General features: G+C 42.1%; 1 protein-coding gene across 1 annotated transcript in view; it reads right to left on the reverse strand.

Moving 5' to 3' along the window:
• Window positions 1-13,689, reverse strand: part of bcas3 (BCAS3 microtubule associated cell migration factor) — a 347,258-nt gene that overhangs the window by 231,844 nt on the left and 101,725 nt on the right. Inside the window, exons 17-19 of the mRNA XM_028572947.1 lie at window positions 5,640-5,764; window positions 5,265-5,430; window positions 5,082-5,179 (exon numbers count right to left, since the gene is read on the reverse strand). Of these exons, the coding sequence (XP_028428748.1) occupies window positions 5,082-5,179; window positions 5,265-5,430; window positions 5,640-5,764 (389 nt within the window). The remainder of the gene's footprint in view (window positions 1-5,081; window positions 5,180-5,264; window positions 5,431-5,639; window positions 5,765-13,689) is intronic.

Below are 13,689 nucleotides of genomic sequence, written 5' to 3' on the forward strand. Positions count from 1 at the left end.
TATCATTTCGGGCATTATTAGTGGGGTCATTTACGAGATACAAACGTGGGTCCATTAGCCCCTGCGCTAAGCTATTCAGCTGCTAACGCTACTCTACGCTAACTCGCCCAATGTTAGACCCAGGTGAAAAAAGCTTCTGGGGGGTGTTTGGCTCGAGGTCATGGTGCAAAGGACCCTAGGGTAAATTACTCCGAACCATCACTTTAAACTTTGACCCTCTCGGTGCGTGTTTACACTTCATCAAACTTAATTGGAACATTTGGTCGTCTAAAAATGTCTTGTTCAGCGTTATGCCAACCAAGCTAACAAGCAATCCAATAGGTGGTAACTTAAGGGAAAGTTTGCCGATTTTCTGTACTGCCAAGCATGCAGATGAATGACGGCAGTAACCTGAGGTCCGCGTTTAACTTCCGGTAAAACTCTGCTAAATTACTTGCTTCAGAAGGGTTGAAAATCGGCAACTTTTCCCCTTTAGCATTTAGCTAAGCGCAGTGCCATCGCAACCATAAAAAAACACTGGCTATAATCCTACCCAGCACCACCCACTCATCAAAAGTCGTCACATCCAGATGCAAAAAAAGAAAACGGCAATGTCCGTATCGCCAAACTCGTGGCTTCAAAACAACAGTCCACAAACCAATGGGTGACGTCACGGATGCTATGTCCACTATTTTTACAGTCTATGGTTGGATCGGTTTGCGGGAGAGGCTACCGAACCAACCTTGTTAACCCAAATGTGTAGTGAGGGTTAACTAGATACGTCTGGCTGAGCCTCAGCTCGCGAGTTCTTCAACTCCCACCTCCGGAAGAATTTTTTGAGCATCCTAGGTAAGTTGGAGAGATGGAGTCTGAGCCATGTTCATTGTGGAGGCAGCTGTTCGGAGTTGTGGTCGGAAGGTTGTCGGTGCCTGTCGTAGCGGCGACCTAAGAACTCGCTGGTGGACACCAGCGGTTAGGGAGGCCGTCAAGCTGAAGAAGGAGGTCTTACGGAAAAGCTACTGGCTGGAATTTAATTAAACTTGGTTGAAGGGTGTAGAATGGGCTCCAAGGCATGGCCTTGGCAGAGGTCTGCGCTCTCCAAGTACTCTTATAGTTCTATATAAATTTTGCATTAATGTGATAAAGAATCTGTATTTCTCAGATATTTGATCTACTGGATTAGCCAAAAACAGTCTCAACAGAGTCTCATCTGCTTATTTTATCCATAAATAGAGAATGTTTCTAGATTTTCTAGAAACATTTTTACATTATGATATATATTGACATTTTGCAGCATTTTCTTACATCGCAGAGGAACAGTTTTGTTGGTGTCACAGTCTTTATTGACTGTGCAGAGGGTGTTTTGCTGTGCTGAAGGCCGGTAGCCAGTGACCTGTTAGCCAAAGCAGTGAAGCAGGGAGTCAGAACAAGAACAAAGGCTGCCTAGGTATTGATGTAGCCCGACCTCCTGGGGCCTTGGGCCAGGGGCCGGACAGGCCGATCTCCAGGGCTAGATAAGGGACTAACAATCTGATAGATCTGGCTGCATGGTGGACAGAGGATAGCTGTCCCGTCTGAGATGGCTGCTCTGTTCACCTTTGTCTCTTTCATTTGTATTTTTTTCAAGATTCATTTTGTTAGCCTTATTTTTTTTTCTGTCTCCACTTGGACCTGCTGCACTTTGCTACGAGAAATTTCACTTGCTACGCTTCCTCTCGACTGCTCCACCTGTCTCTCTCCTCTTACTTTCCTCTCTTCTCGCTTTCGTCTTTTGAGTAGTACTCTGGCAGATAGGTGCTGGCAAACTGACAGACTGGGATAGCTTAGTCATTATATATCATTCAAGGCATATTTGACTGACAGTTCCTTCATTCAGCCAGCGCTACACTTACCCCATCCTTTCTCTGCTTCTCTTTGATTACTGACCCAGTCATGGCGCAGTGGTTTCTCTTTACCAAACGCCTGATGCTCCAAGGCCTTCATTCTGGCCCCTCTCTCGGAGCAATTAGATCTATTGACGGGGCAACTGTGGCTGGCCTGTCATGGGCCTCAAATTCCCAAGAGAGCAGCCAAGCCAGCCAGTCAGTCAGTCTCCACAATCAGCACATTATATGACAGGTAAGGAGGGGAGAACCGCAACCAAAAAGCATAGCCTCTGTTGTTGCCATCATCGCCAGGCTCAAAGGAGCCAGCCAGATATCCAGGTGGTAAATTATTCACAGTTTTGTTTGCTTCAGAGTAACTTTGCGGCAAGGGGAAGAGGTGTTGGAAAACATACTGTGGACAGCTTTGCAAATATCCCCCCCACAAAAAAATCATATGTGGAAAAAAAACTCACTCTGAATAAGAAGTCTGAATGTAGCTAATGTGGGTGTAAAAACCTTACATTCATCAAAGTATAGACACTGTTATGATAGGGATTAGAGTAGTCATTCTGGTATTACCCAGCTCCAACACCACTGGCCAAAAGAAAAAGGGGCCTATTCACCAACTTGCCTAACAGACAAATTGGTACTTTTGGAGACACAGACAAAAATCCTGTGTTTCCACCTCAGCTATAGATAGAGGATTCCCCAAACACTAAAAAATTGGCTCAAGACTGCTTTTATTTAGCCAGATCGTACTACAGCATCTCCACTATTTGTGAGTATACTGTATAATGTGTGTGTCTTTCTTCTTATCTCTTGAAGGCAGTGCTGTATGTTGCTGTCCTCTGCGAGGCTGAGTGCTGCCAGTAGCTGCTACAGATGGACAGGTGGAGATAGTGACCATGAAGTGGCGCCACTGCTGCCTTTTATCATCCCGTCCTGGAGGCTCCGGTCTAGCCTGACCCAGGCCCTTCCTCTCCCCTTCCTATTCCTTTCCCTGCATACTGCATTTTTAATCAGCCTGGGTCATCCAATATAGTGCCACGAGACCAGAGACCATGGACTGTCAATCAAGCGCTGCCACCTCTTTGCCTTGTCTCACCTTTTCAGAGACACAATCTGTTTGTTAGCCAATTAGCTGAAGGGGATATGTATATACAAGTCTCACCCTCATTCTTTGACTCTTTCAGTACTTCGGATTCTTGTCAAATAGTCAAAACCTTCTTGTCTCAATTCCTCTCTTGCTACTTGTTTTCTCTTGTGATGGTTGTATCAGCAATGTAAATGAGACCTAGATAGCACAATTTGTTCTGCAAGTAAGAATTGTGTGTCTCTTCAGTTTCTTCTGCAGCAGCATGATCTTTATGCTCAGCAAGAGGCAAGTGGACAAGGGACGTATGGCTGTGCTGTAATTCATCCTAAGGATAAATCGAGTCTTTCTCCTGGATCACTTCTGCGTTGTGCTGCCAAGCCCTGGAGGAAACGGCAGAGGAGAGGGCTGGCAGAGGAGAGGGCTAGCAAGGGGACGCATGCTGAGAAAGGATGTTGAGTTTGTGCCTGGGTGCAAAGCGCATAAATGGAAGGTTACACTCCAAGAGCAACTCAGTCGGTGTTGGTGGTGTCTAGGACGCTGACCCGGGGGGGAAATGGAATGAGCACACAAAGTGGATAGAGGGCTGAACAATTATGTTTATAGCGTCGTGACCTTGCATTGGTTCACACTTGGTTGGTTTGGGGAATAAAGAGACAAGGCGGTTTTATCTGGCTATTGTTAATTGGATGTAAATGTTAATGCAATGAATCTCTCTCATTATGCAGCCAGTTATGCTGCCCATGCTGGCAGAGAGAATGGTGGAATAAGCTGATGCGCATGCACGTCACTCCGACGTGTCCTCATCGCTCTGACACTAGGAGAGACCATTAGCACTAATTTGAGAAAATATCCTACCAGTTAGACCTGGAGCACTGCAGAAGTCAATGGAGACGAGTAGAGAGATTAGGGTAAACACAGCTACCGCTTGCCCTGGAGCAGCCGCAAGAGCTAATTACAGAATTTGTGTGTTTATAATTATGGCGTGAGCTGAAAACTCCAGCATATTCCAGGGGGTGGATTGATTCTGTGTGTGGCCATCCATGTGGCTTGTGCACTCTGTGCTTTTGCGAATTGGCCTTTCAGAGGGCAACCTAAAGTGCTCACTGCTCTGTACTTGTTATTGAATTAGAGAGTTTAGGGTGTCAGCTAATTGGTCTGAGTGCGGCATCTTATAGCATAGTGCTAGCATGTCCTGAAGCCAGCATGTAGTGTGGCCGGCAATGGATGGATTCAAGGTGCAGCACTGAACAGAAAATCTGGGATTACTTCTGACAGGCCTCAGAAGATATGAAATAGTAAAGAGGGTGGACGTATCTTTCACTGAAGTCTTTGAGAAAGGAAATGTCATGGCTGCTGACTGAAGAGGTCTCTTCTCAGCATGTGGCACCAATAAGAGGCTGAGGACTGGCTTTCAACACAGTCAACATGGAAAACCGGCAGGGAATAGGGGTCACCCCCGTGACTAATGATGCATACAGTACATACAGAACAAACATACATGGCTGTGTTAGCCTGTGCGACCAAAACATACAGAGACCTGTATTTTTCCTATATTTTGATGCATACATATAATGAACACAATAGTACATGCAGTACAGGCAAATACACCAAGGACATCAATGCTGTTGGTATTTAAACTCCCTTTTGTAGCAAATCAATATTCTTTGCTAATAATACTTCTAGTTAATTTGACAATGGTGTATATAAAAGTGAACTCCTTGAGCATAGCATTTTTATTTAATATTCAATGAAAAAGCTGAGAAAAATCTAAAAGTAAAACAATATTTAGCTGACATGGTTGATTTATCTAAAGTTACCAAGGCAAAGGACTAATCAGAATAAATTCAGAACTGATGAGGTACAAAAATCTTTCTTGTATGGTTGTAGCACTATCATAATGTTTCCTTCTTTATTAGGATCCCAATGAGCTTACACCTGAAACACGATCAATTTAATTAGAGCTGCCTAAAGCAAATCTGCATGGATTTGTATTGGCCTCTATTACTTTCATTGACTCGAAATACATTCATATTTCCATAAAATGTTAGTTTGCATTCTATTTAAACACAAACGGATAATGTGAATATGCTTGTTTGTGTAAACCAATGTCTACAAAAAAGATAGATTTGGTGAGCACTTACCAGCCAGAAGATACTGATAGTACTGCACCAGGTCTGAGGCCAATACCAAGGGGTGGTTGGAGTTGAATGGCGGCTGCAGCTCATTCCATTGTGGAGTCCTGCTCCAAAGGACAAATCAATTATGAAAGTGTATTAGAGGCAATATGTTCTAGAATAAAAATGGTCAAAACAGTGTTACAGTACCTGGCTAGAGTCCAGCAGGCCCTTGGACAGGTGCTGAGCTCCAAAGGTGTGTCATCGCTAATCTTTTGAGTAATGCTAATTGGCCGAGGCTCCAGGACATGCTCCACCAAGTTACCATAGCAACTGATGATGTACAGCGAGTCGACAACCAACTGCCTGGACTGATCTATGAAAGGGATTGGAAATAAAGCAGTGAAAAATACTGCTGCGGCTGCTACTTAAAATGATTATTAAAAAGTGCATTATTGATAATGAGGGAGAAACTGCAGGCGGTCAAACATTTGCCAAGGTTTAGTATCCATTTGCCATTTGGTATTTACTTTTGAGAAGACATGTTTGGACTTTGCCAAGATATTGACCCTAAAAAAAATTAACCTTTCTCTCTTTTCATGTTGGGGTTGGTGATGAACCAGGAGCGAGACGAGGCAAAGATGGCGGCCACACAGAATTCTCCTCCACTGGACTTGCTTGGGGAGATCTGAGGGGGCGGCTTAGCTTTGCTTCAGGAGGGAAAAGAGTACAACATTGACAAAAAGTAAAAATTGTACTGCAGAGTCTGGTCTCAAAGGTGCTCCATATGGTGTTTGAGCTCATAGGGCCCAAACTACCTGTAATTGAACGGTTAAAATCCTGTAACGAAATAGGACCATGGAGGAGGAAATTGCTAATTCCAAATTTATACCAAATTACAGTTTTGTCAAAATTAGGACCACATTTCCCATAAAACCCTGTTGTTGAAGAGCAGCACACAATAATTTCCCCTTACAAACTGACTTGGTAGCACAAAATGTAAACTACATAAAATATATAGCACCTTTGAGACCGAGATTTAAATGTATGTTTGTTCCATGAATGATAACCAGAATCTGAGAAGAAGTGATGCTTTTTAACAATATACTGTAACACAAGACATGTAACACCTTGGAGGCAAGTAAATGAAAATTCCACAGCGACGTCGCACAACACAAACTTTAAAAAAGTGCTTTGCATGCAAGGAGCTAAGCAAGGGAAATTGAAAATGCATAAAAACATCCACCTAAGTAGCAGAAAATGAGAAAAACATTATTTCTCTGACACAAATGATGAATGAAATATTCAGAAAATAACCAAAATAAGTCAAAAACTTAACAGCATATGCCTTACAAAAAGTCCACCTGCTCAATTATCCCCTACACACAATTCAGCCACCATTCTAGATCATCTTCCGGTCTGAAAAGGAAATGCCGTTTTTTATTTATTTTTATTTTTTTTCAACACCAGAGGTTGCTGCTTGGGAGGGATTAATAAACCTTTAAGTCACACTGGATGCACAAGATCTAAAGAATATTTTAAATAAATACATACAATATTTATCACTCAATGGAACATGCACCTCACAGCAACAGTGTCCAAGCTGCCTTATGGCTGCATCACTTTGTGCTGGCCAAAGGAGAGAATTTATTGGGAGTCATTGGATTATTCAGCATGTCAGGACTGTTTAAGAGGAAACTGACAGAGAAAAGGTTTTCAGCTGAAATAGGGCTCCCCATATGGTAATGATCAGAGAACAGTAGCGAGGTCTGGTATTATTGTCCGGCCTTATAACCAACCTGGACAGTAAAACGTGGTCACAGCAGATCAGGCATGAGGTGGGCTAAGCGCTTGAAGACTCACGGTGGTGTCACACACTCCCAGAGGGATGCTTAACCTTGACCTTTGGAAACCACACTTCACCTCTGTCTACACTCACTAAAAAACAAAAAGAAATTGATGCATTTTGTTCGGGGTTTTCCCTGCCAGTGTACGGCATTGGCGCAGCGTCTCTGGCTCCTATTTTAACGATCTAAGCACATTTTACTACTGCGCTGTTAAAATAACAATGAAATGCTGCGTTATTGATCACTTTCCGCTGCCTTAAGTTAGCAATACGCCAAGAATTCACCTGAACACACCTCCCTGTAAGACCAGCATGCCCATGGGCGCAAAGATGGGCGCAGGTGCATTTTCTATTTAAACAACATGGGCGCTGGACCGCCTTAAAATAGCAATGACACTTGCGCCGGGCTTTGTGCCACGCTGCGCTGGATGCTAGACAGGGCTTGTGTTTTAGCGCCACACCTTAGGTCTACAATCTTTAAATTAAGTTTTACGATATAGGACCTTATTTTATTTGTTTATTCTGTAATGTGTAGATATGTAGTACTTTTAAAAGACATGTTTATGTTGAAAAACATATACCTATACAAGTAGATATGTATCTCATTGTACGTTTGCCCTCTTATGGACAATATCTGCAAAAATAGATATCGGAATAGTTTGAAACTGTTATTTAGAAGGAATATTCGAAAGGATTTCTCTCACCCACAGCTACGACGCCAATTCAACATGCAGAATAGGCGGCCGAATTAAAGCCAACAAGGGCCGACTAGTTCTAACAGTTCAGGACACACCGCAAAAACTAGTGTGTCACCACCTTTGAAGCCACAAGTTGAATTGTATTTATAGGTATTTCTAAGTAATAAGCATCAATGTTGATTTATGATTAGGGTTGGGTACCTGTTGCATCTGAACCAATACCACTACTGATACCGGTACCTGGAATTCGGTTCCGATACCCAATGGTACTTTTTTCGGTACTTTCCCTCTGTAATTACAAGAAAAAATATTTCAGTTGTAAAAATAATTCCAAACCTATTTAATTTGAACATTGTTATTTATTTAGAATATTTTACACTGACAGAAATTAAACAAAAACAAAAATAAAACCCCTCCCTCTCTCCTCCCAAACCAGTCCCTACAACCTATTAAATTGAATAATTATTCTACTTTTATTCTTGTATTTGTATATTATTCTATTTTAGGCTGTTTTATTTTATCGTTTTTAATTGCTCGTTGAATGCTTGCTGAAAGGTGCTGTACAAATAAAGTTGCCTTGCCTTACAACCTCAGCCTGTCAGTCAGTCCCCAGGGCACAGAAACCACCGTTGTGCCTGCTCGTGTCAGAGGAAGTGTAAAACAACAGCACCACGACCGATTTTGGCTCGGCATTAATAACATATCGCAGCAAACGCTGTCTCCGTGAAGTTTTGAAAAACTGTAACCACACTTGAAATCACTTTATCGGCATCGCCGTGACTTCAACAAAACTGCTCGGTACCGTTAAAAGTACAGGGTTGACCACAGATGCACAGATGCACAAATGTTAAACATGAAATCTCAAACAGTTACACAAAGAAAACAAACATAAAAATAAAAACTGCAGCATTATCTTTCATTGCCTGCAGGTGGCGCAAGTGTTAAAATCGCAGTGGTGGCAGCATTTACACGTCTACATTAGCAGGTCTAAACTGCTGCGCTATTACTTTGCAACTGTATCCTATAGGAGGCGTTGTAGAATGCTCTTACAATAACCGAATAACCCTCCATTGTGGAAGGTGTGCAGCCTGCAACAAAAAATCCATAACTTATTGATACGTCTGCCTCAGAGTAAGCTGAGTGTAAAACTAAGTAAACAATGTAATACAATGTAGTAAAGTCTGTAGTTCAACAGTTATGCTTGTAGGGGCAGATGGTGTGACCAGTAGTTCAACTAACTTTCACAGTACTAGGCGCTGAAAGCTGTTGCTGGTAAAAATCTTTCGGTTACCTCCCTTCAGACTGCCAACACCTCATAAATTACTCTCTGGATGCAATGGGATGTTGATGTCCAACACCGTGTGCAAGAGGGATCAGGACATAGGAAGTGGTGAAGGTAGTCATAAGAAAGGCCTCAATACAAGTTTCGTAGCTTGTATTTATTAGTGCTGGGTCAAGGGGAGAAGGCTGAATAACCAAATATCCACAGTAAGCCTAGTCTGTGAAAGGCAGATGGAGAGGGAGATAAAGTCACACTCAGGATATTGCGTTGGCTAACTCCAGAGTGCCCTTGTCTTCTCTTCCTCGGGCCTATTCATTTAACAAACAGGTCCAGTTGACTATCCACTAGCTAAGAGGGAGTGTTTCCATTACTGCAGTTTTCCCCTAAGCATGTCCACCTTTTTTTGCCCTTTAATCTCAACAATCCCGGACTAGAGTAAGGCAAATTAAAAAGGAAAATGCAAAGGGAACGATGAAAATAGACATAAACCTATAAGATATGTATAAACTTTCTAGAACTGTGATCCATTCAAGTTAAACTGGTTTTACAAATGTTAAATGGCAAGGCAATATGGGAAACAAGGGATCTGTTGTTCACAAGACACCATATGGCTTCTGTTCACTGCTCAAGAGAAGGAACAGTAGCCTATTCCCTGACTTTGACTGTGTGGTCCTGCAAATTTGAAGTTCTGTTTTGGTGAGGTGTTTAATTGCCGAAAAACACTGGCGTTCCATCTCTCCCATTGCTGGAAAATATGTTAAACCCTCAAAGGCCCTGTGGTTCACTGGTTTCAATAACCCAGGCGACACAAATCCTATTTCAGAGCAAGCTCATGTTGGTTTTCAAGGGTGAGAGCTTGGGGCTGACAAAAATACCGCAGAGTAACATACACGGTGTACTAGAAGATACTCTAACCTTCTCATAGTCTTCATGTTTACTTTGGACGTAAATGAAAGTTAAATAATAAATGAAGGAAAAACATTGTTTAAATCTGAAATGGTTTTCTTGACGGAAGAAAGACAAATCAGCAAGAAAGGACTTAGGTGGCACAGTCCTTATTATTATTTGGAGCCATTAGGGTTGCAACCACATATACTGACCTCACACACCTATATGTAGCAAGCTGTAACACTGGCTCTCCACTGTGGTCTCATAGCTGATGAGCTACATTTGGGCCTCTTTGAAGAGGCCTCAGCCAGTGCCGAGCCTGCCAACAGGACCAAAGATCACAGATCGGTTCTCGTCTCCTCCGGGTGCAGTGACCACTAAAGTTTATTCATCTGTGTTTTAAATCATCCTTTTCTTCTTGATCTCACTTGAAGTGACTTAAAAGTGTTGAGGTTTCTGCCCTTATGACGGAGAGGCACAGTTCCAGCAGAAAAGGGCTTAATTTTGCTCTCCATATGGAGGACAGAAACCAGTTTTTGGAATGAACCAGTGGTAAGGGAGTGGGTTGGCCAATGGCACCAACAAAAAACACAAAAAACTTAACCTGATATCATTACTGATTAGTATGTTTCAAACTATGAAACATACTAAAACATCAATAAACGAATGGCAAATCTATTTTTTTTTTGGTACCATTGCCCTTTAGCAGGGAGTGGAATCCATTTTCTTGCTACTTTAATTCATTGAAGACTACTCATGTCATTTCTACTTTTAATTTAACAAATGAGGACTCTTGACTGAGCTAATAGCTTTTCCTCAAGGGCATAATTCAATCTGCGACAGCAACCATCAAAGTCCCTTTGCATTACTATGCCCGGGGCTAATGCGAGGCGCCTCTGAGGGGATATGGAAGTCCAGAGGCAGCTTCCATTTATTTTCAGGGGCCCTGCAGTAAACAAATATGATAGAGCCTACTTGAGCTGGCCATCCAGTGAAAAAAAAGCTGTATGGCTGTCGTTGCACTGATTGTGGGACATATGGTTAATTCAAATCAGAAAAGGGGCCGGTATTAAGACTGCAACCAAGAAGGGAGAGAAATACATAAGAGAGGAAGAGAGAGAGGGCAGTCATGTAGAGGACACATCTTTCAACGTCACATTTATTATTTTACAACAGCCCTTGGAAAAGAGGAACACACAGCACTAATGACAACCACTGGGGAAACTCAGTGAAAATTGGAGAGTGGCCATCACCGTGGAAACTAGGACTTTTTTCTGTTCCTATTCCTGATACTTCACCTGTGCCACACTAGATATGTAAGTCTTTGGAGTCAGATTGTGCAAATAATATTAAATATATTGGTGCATGCCCACGTATTTGGTCAGAAGGCTGGAGTCTCACACAACAAAATACAGTCGTTAAAAATACATGCCGAGAACATGAAATGGAAATTCGAGAAGGCATGATACAGTTCATGGTATCCTGGAAAAATAAATTAAATGTGGGCTAACCTCTGGGTAAGCAGATCTTGGCGAATGGACTGTCATAGCTCACGTCTCAAGACATACACTATTAGAGAAACAATATAGGTCTAACTAGCTCAAATTTGAGCGGAAGTCGGTTACTGTGAGGGTCAAGATTCCGATGCTAATGATGTGTACCTTTGAAAAGTATATGCTCTGAATTCACTAAGGGCCTAGATTAAGCGGGAGGTGGATGAAGACAGAAAGAAAAAAGCTTCAATTAAAAAGTATGAGTGACTGCCCACAACAAAAGACGAAACCCAAGACTTGGGGAAGGCACCACATGCTATTCATTTTCTTAAGTGAATGGAGTCAACAGGGAGGAGCTGGAGAGCAGGGAGCCGGGAAGGGAAAAGTTCACTTCACTGAGCCACTCAATCATCTCTCCATAAGTGACTCTGTCATAATGGGGCTTCTTTTAAAAGCTTGCAAGCATCTGATTTCACAAGACAGCGTTGAAAAGAGACTTGGCTTTAGCCCCCTGCAAGAAAAAGTTCCTTGAATAGGAAGATACTGTGCCCTCTAAAATTAGAATTTCAGTGACGGGCATTCAAAAATTAAGTTTAACTCAAACTTCAAAGGTGAAAGTAAGTAATTTTCTGATTATTAGCCTTAAATTCAGATTCAACTGCCTTTTTTATATTTTATTTCATTCATTCATTCTGACAGTATTTTCTGGCTGGGAGGGGTAGTCATTTTACCATGACAAATCAGTAGCAAGTGATCTATTTGTCTCGCCAATGTAATTTTTAGTCAATTTTAAAGCTGCGTTAGCGGTTTCTAAGAGCAGTTCATGTTTTTTTCTTGACAATTGAAGGACAATTCAGATTGAAGGGTTGTTCTTTGTGTAATCCGATTTAAAATAATGCTGTAAAGTATGGATAGGGGACCATGCTTCTCGACGCTTGAGGACCTGGAGTCTAGAAGCAGACGCCAAAACTGTTTTGTTGGCATCGAGGACACTAAAGGCTCCCCGTTGCTGGATACAGCCCACCGTGCCCTAGGTCCCAAGCCCAAACTAAGACCTCCTCCGTGCCCAATGATTGTCAAGGTCCACCACTTTCAGGCTAAACAACAAGTCATCCGGCTTGCGAGGGAAAAAGCCCTACTGAGCTTCCGCGGCCACCCGGTGTGCAGCGCTATCTCCCCATCACATTACCCCCCCGGAGCGCAGAGGAGAGGGCCAGACTGGATGCTGCTGACACTCGTGGTGAGTTGTTTACTTTTCATATAGTTTTTGTGTGTAAAATCGCTGCCGTGAACACAAATGCTGTCAGCGCACAGAGGGAACTGGAAACACAGTCTTCTCCAGTCACCTCACCCGGCACATCTTCACCACCAGCACATATGGGTTGTGTAATTAGCAAAGTCTGGAAATAAAGCCAGTGACAGCTCTCGCACAATCGTTACGCTCAAGTTCACAAAACTTAAATAAATTGTGTTCACCTTTCAAGGTTTGGGGGATACCACTGATAACCGCGACCATTTGGGCACGGTGTGAAGCAATCATTCTGATTGCTGTAAACATACAGGTATATATATATATACTGCGGTGACACTCATGCATAATGATGTCACTGTCGGTTGTTGCTATGATTGACTGGAAAGAACCACTGTTCAGCGGGCTTATTTCTATGCATCAACATTCATTTGGTGCTTTGCATTGACCATTTATGGTTGAATGTGGGCATGCAGAGGGCGGGATATGAGGCTAATCCACATTTTAATACAATTTTAAGTTGATTTTATAAATCAGAATATATTTTTTGGCATACATCTCATTTGGGCATACGCAAACATTTACTGTGGATTATACGCACGCTTTTATAAATGAGGCCCCTGTTGATGAACTCTGAAGCAGAATGTATTAAACAAACATAGAGAGGCCGAATAATGAAAACAATGAGCCGAAAGATGATAATATCGGGTGATAAATCTCTGTGGGTTTATAACTTTAAGTGTCATCTTTCACATTCCCACATAGTGGTTTGAACCATTGTGATAATAAAATACTGATTAGACAAACTGTAAATTAAATTATTTATTTCTTATTAACTAAAACAAAACTCACATTTCTAAGACACTGTTCACATTTTTACCAGAATATGATAAAGCACAATTACTGCGTGCAAACACACATCCAGCAAACTTTTTTTTTTATAACAGAATCGTGCTCAAAGAAAATTTGAACAACGCGTTTTACACAAAGGCGTTTCTCTTAGAAAAACCTCATGGAAGGTCTAAACAGAGAGAAAGAAAAAGACAAGAAGTCAGATATGTCATTTTCTAGAGGGTGGCTCTAGTGGGCGGTTTCAAAGAAACCACATGGCAACCAAACAACAAGTGCTATGGCATAGCCCTACAGTATGTCCCCTAGACCACCACCTATGATACAGAC

The sequence above is a fragment of the Perca flavescens genome, chromosome 3 (genome assembly GCF_004354835.1).
Source record: "Perca flavescens isolate YP-PL-M2 chromosome 3, PFLA_1.0, whole genome shotgun sequence".
NCBI classification, from domain to species: domain Eukaryota; kingdom Metazoa; phylum Chordata; class Actinopteri; order Perciformes; family Percidae; genus Perca; species Perca flavescens.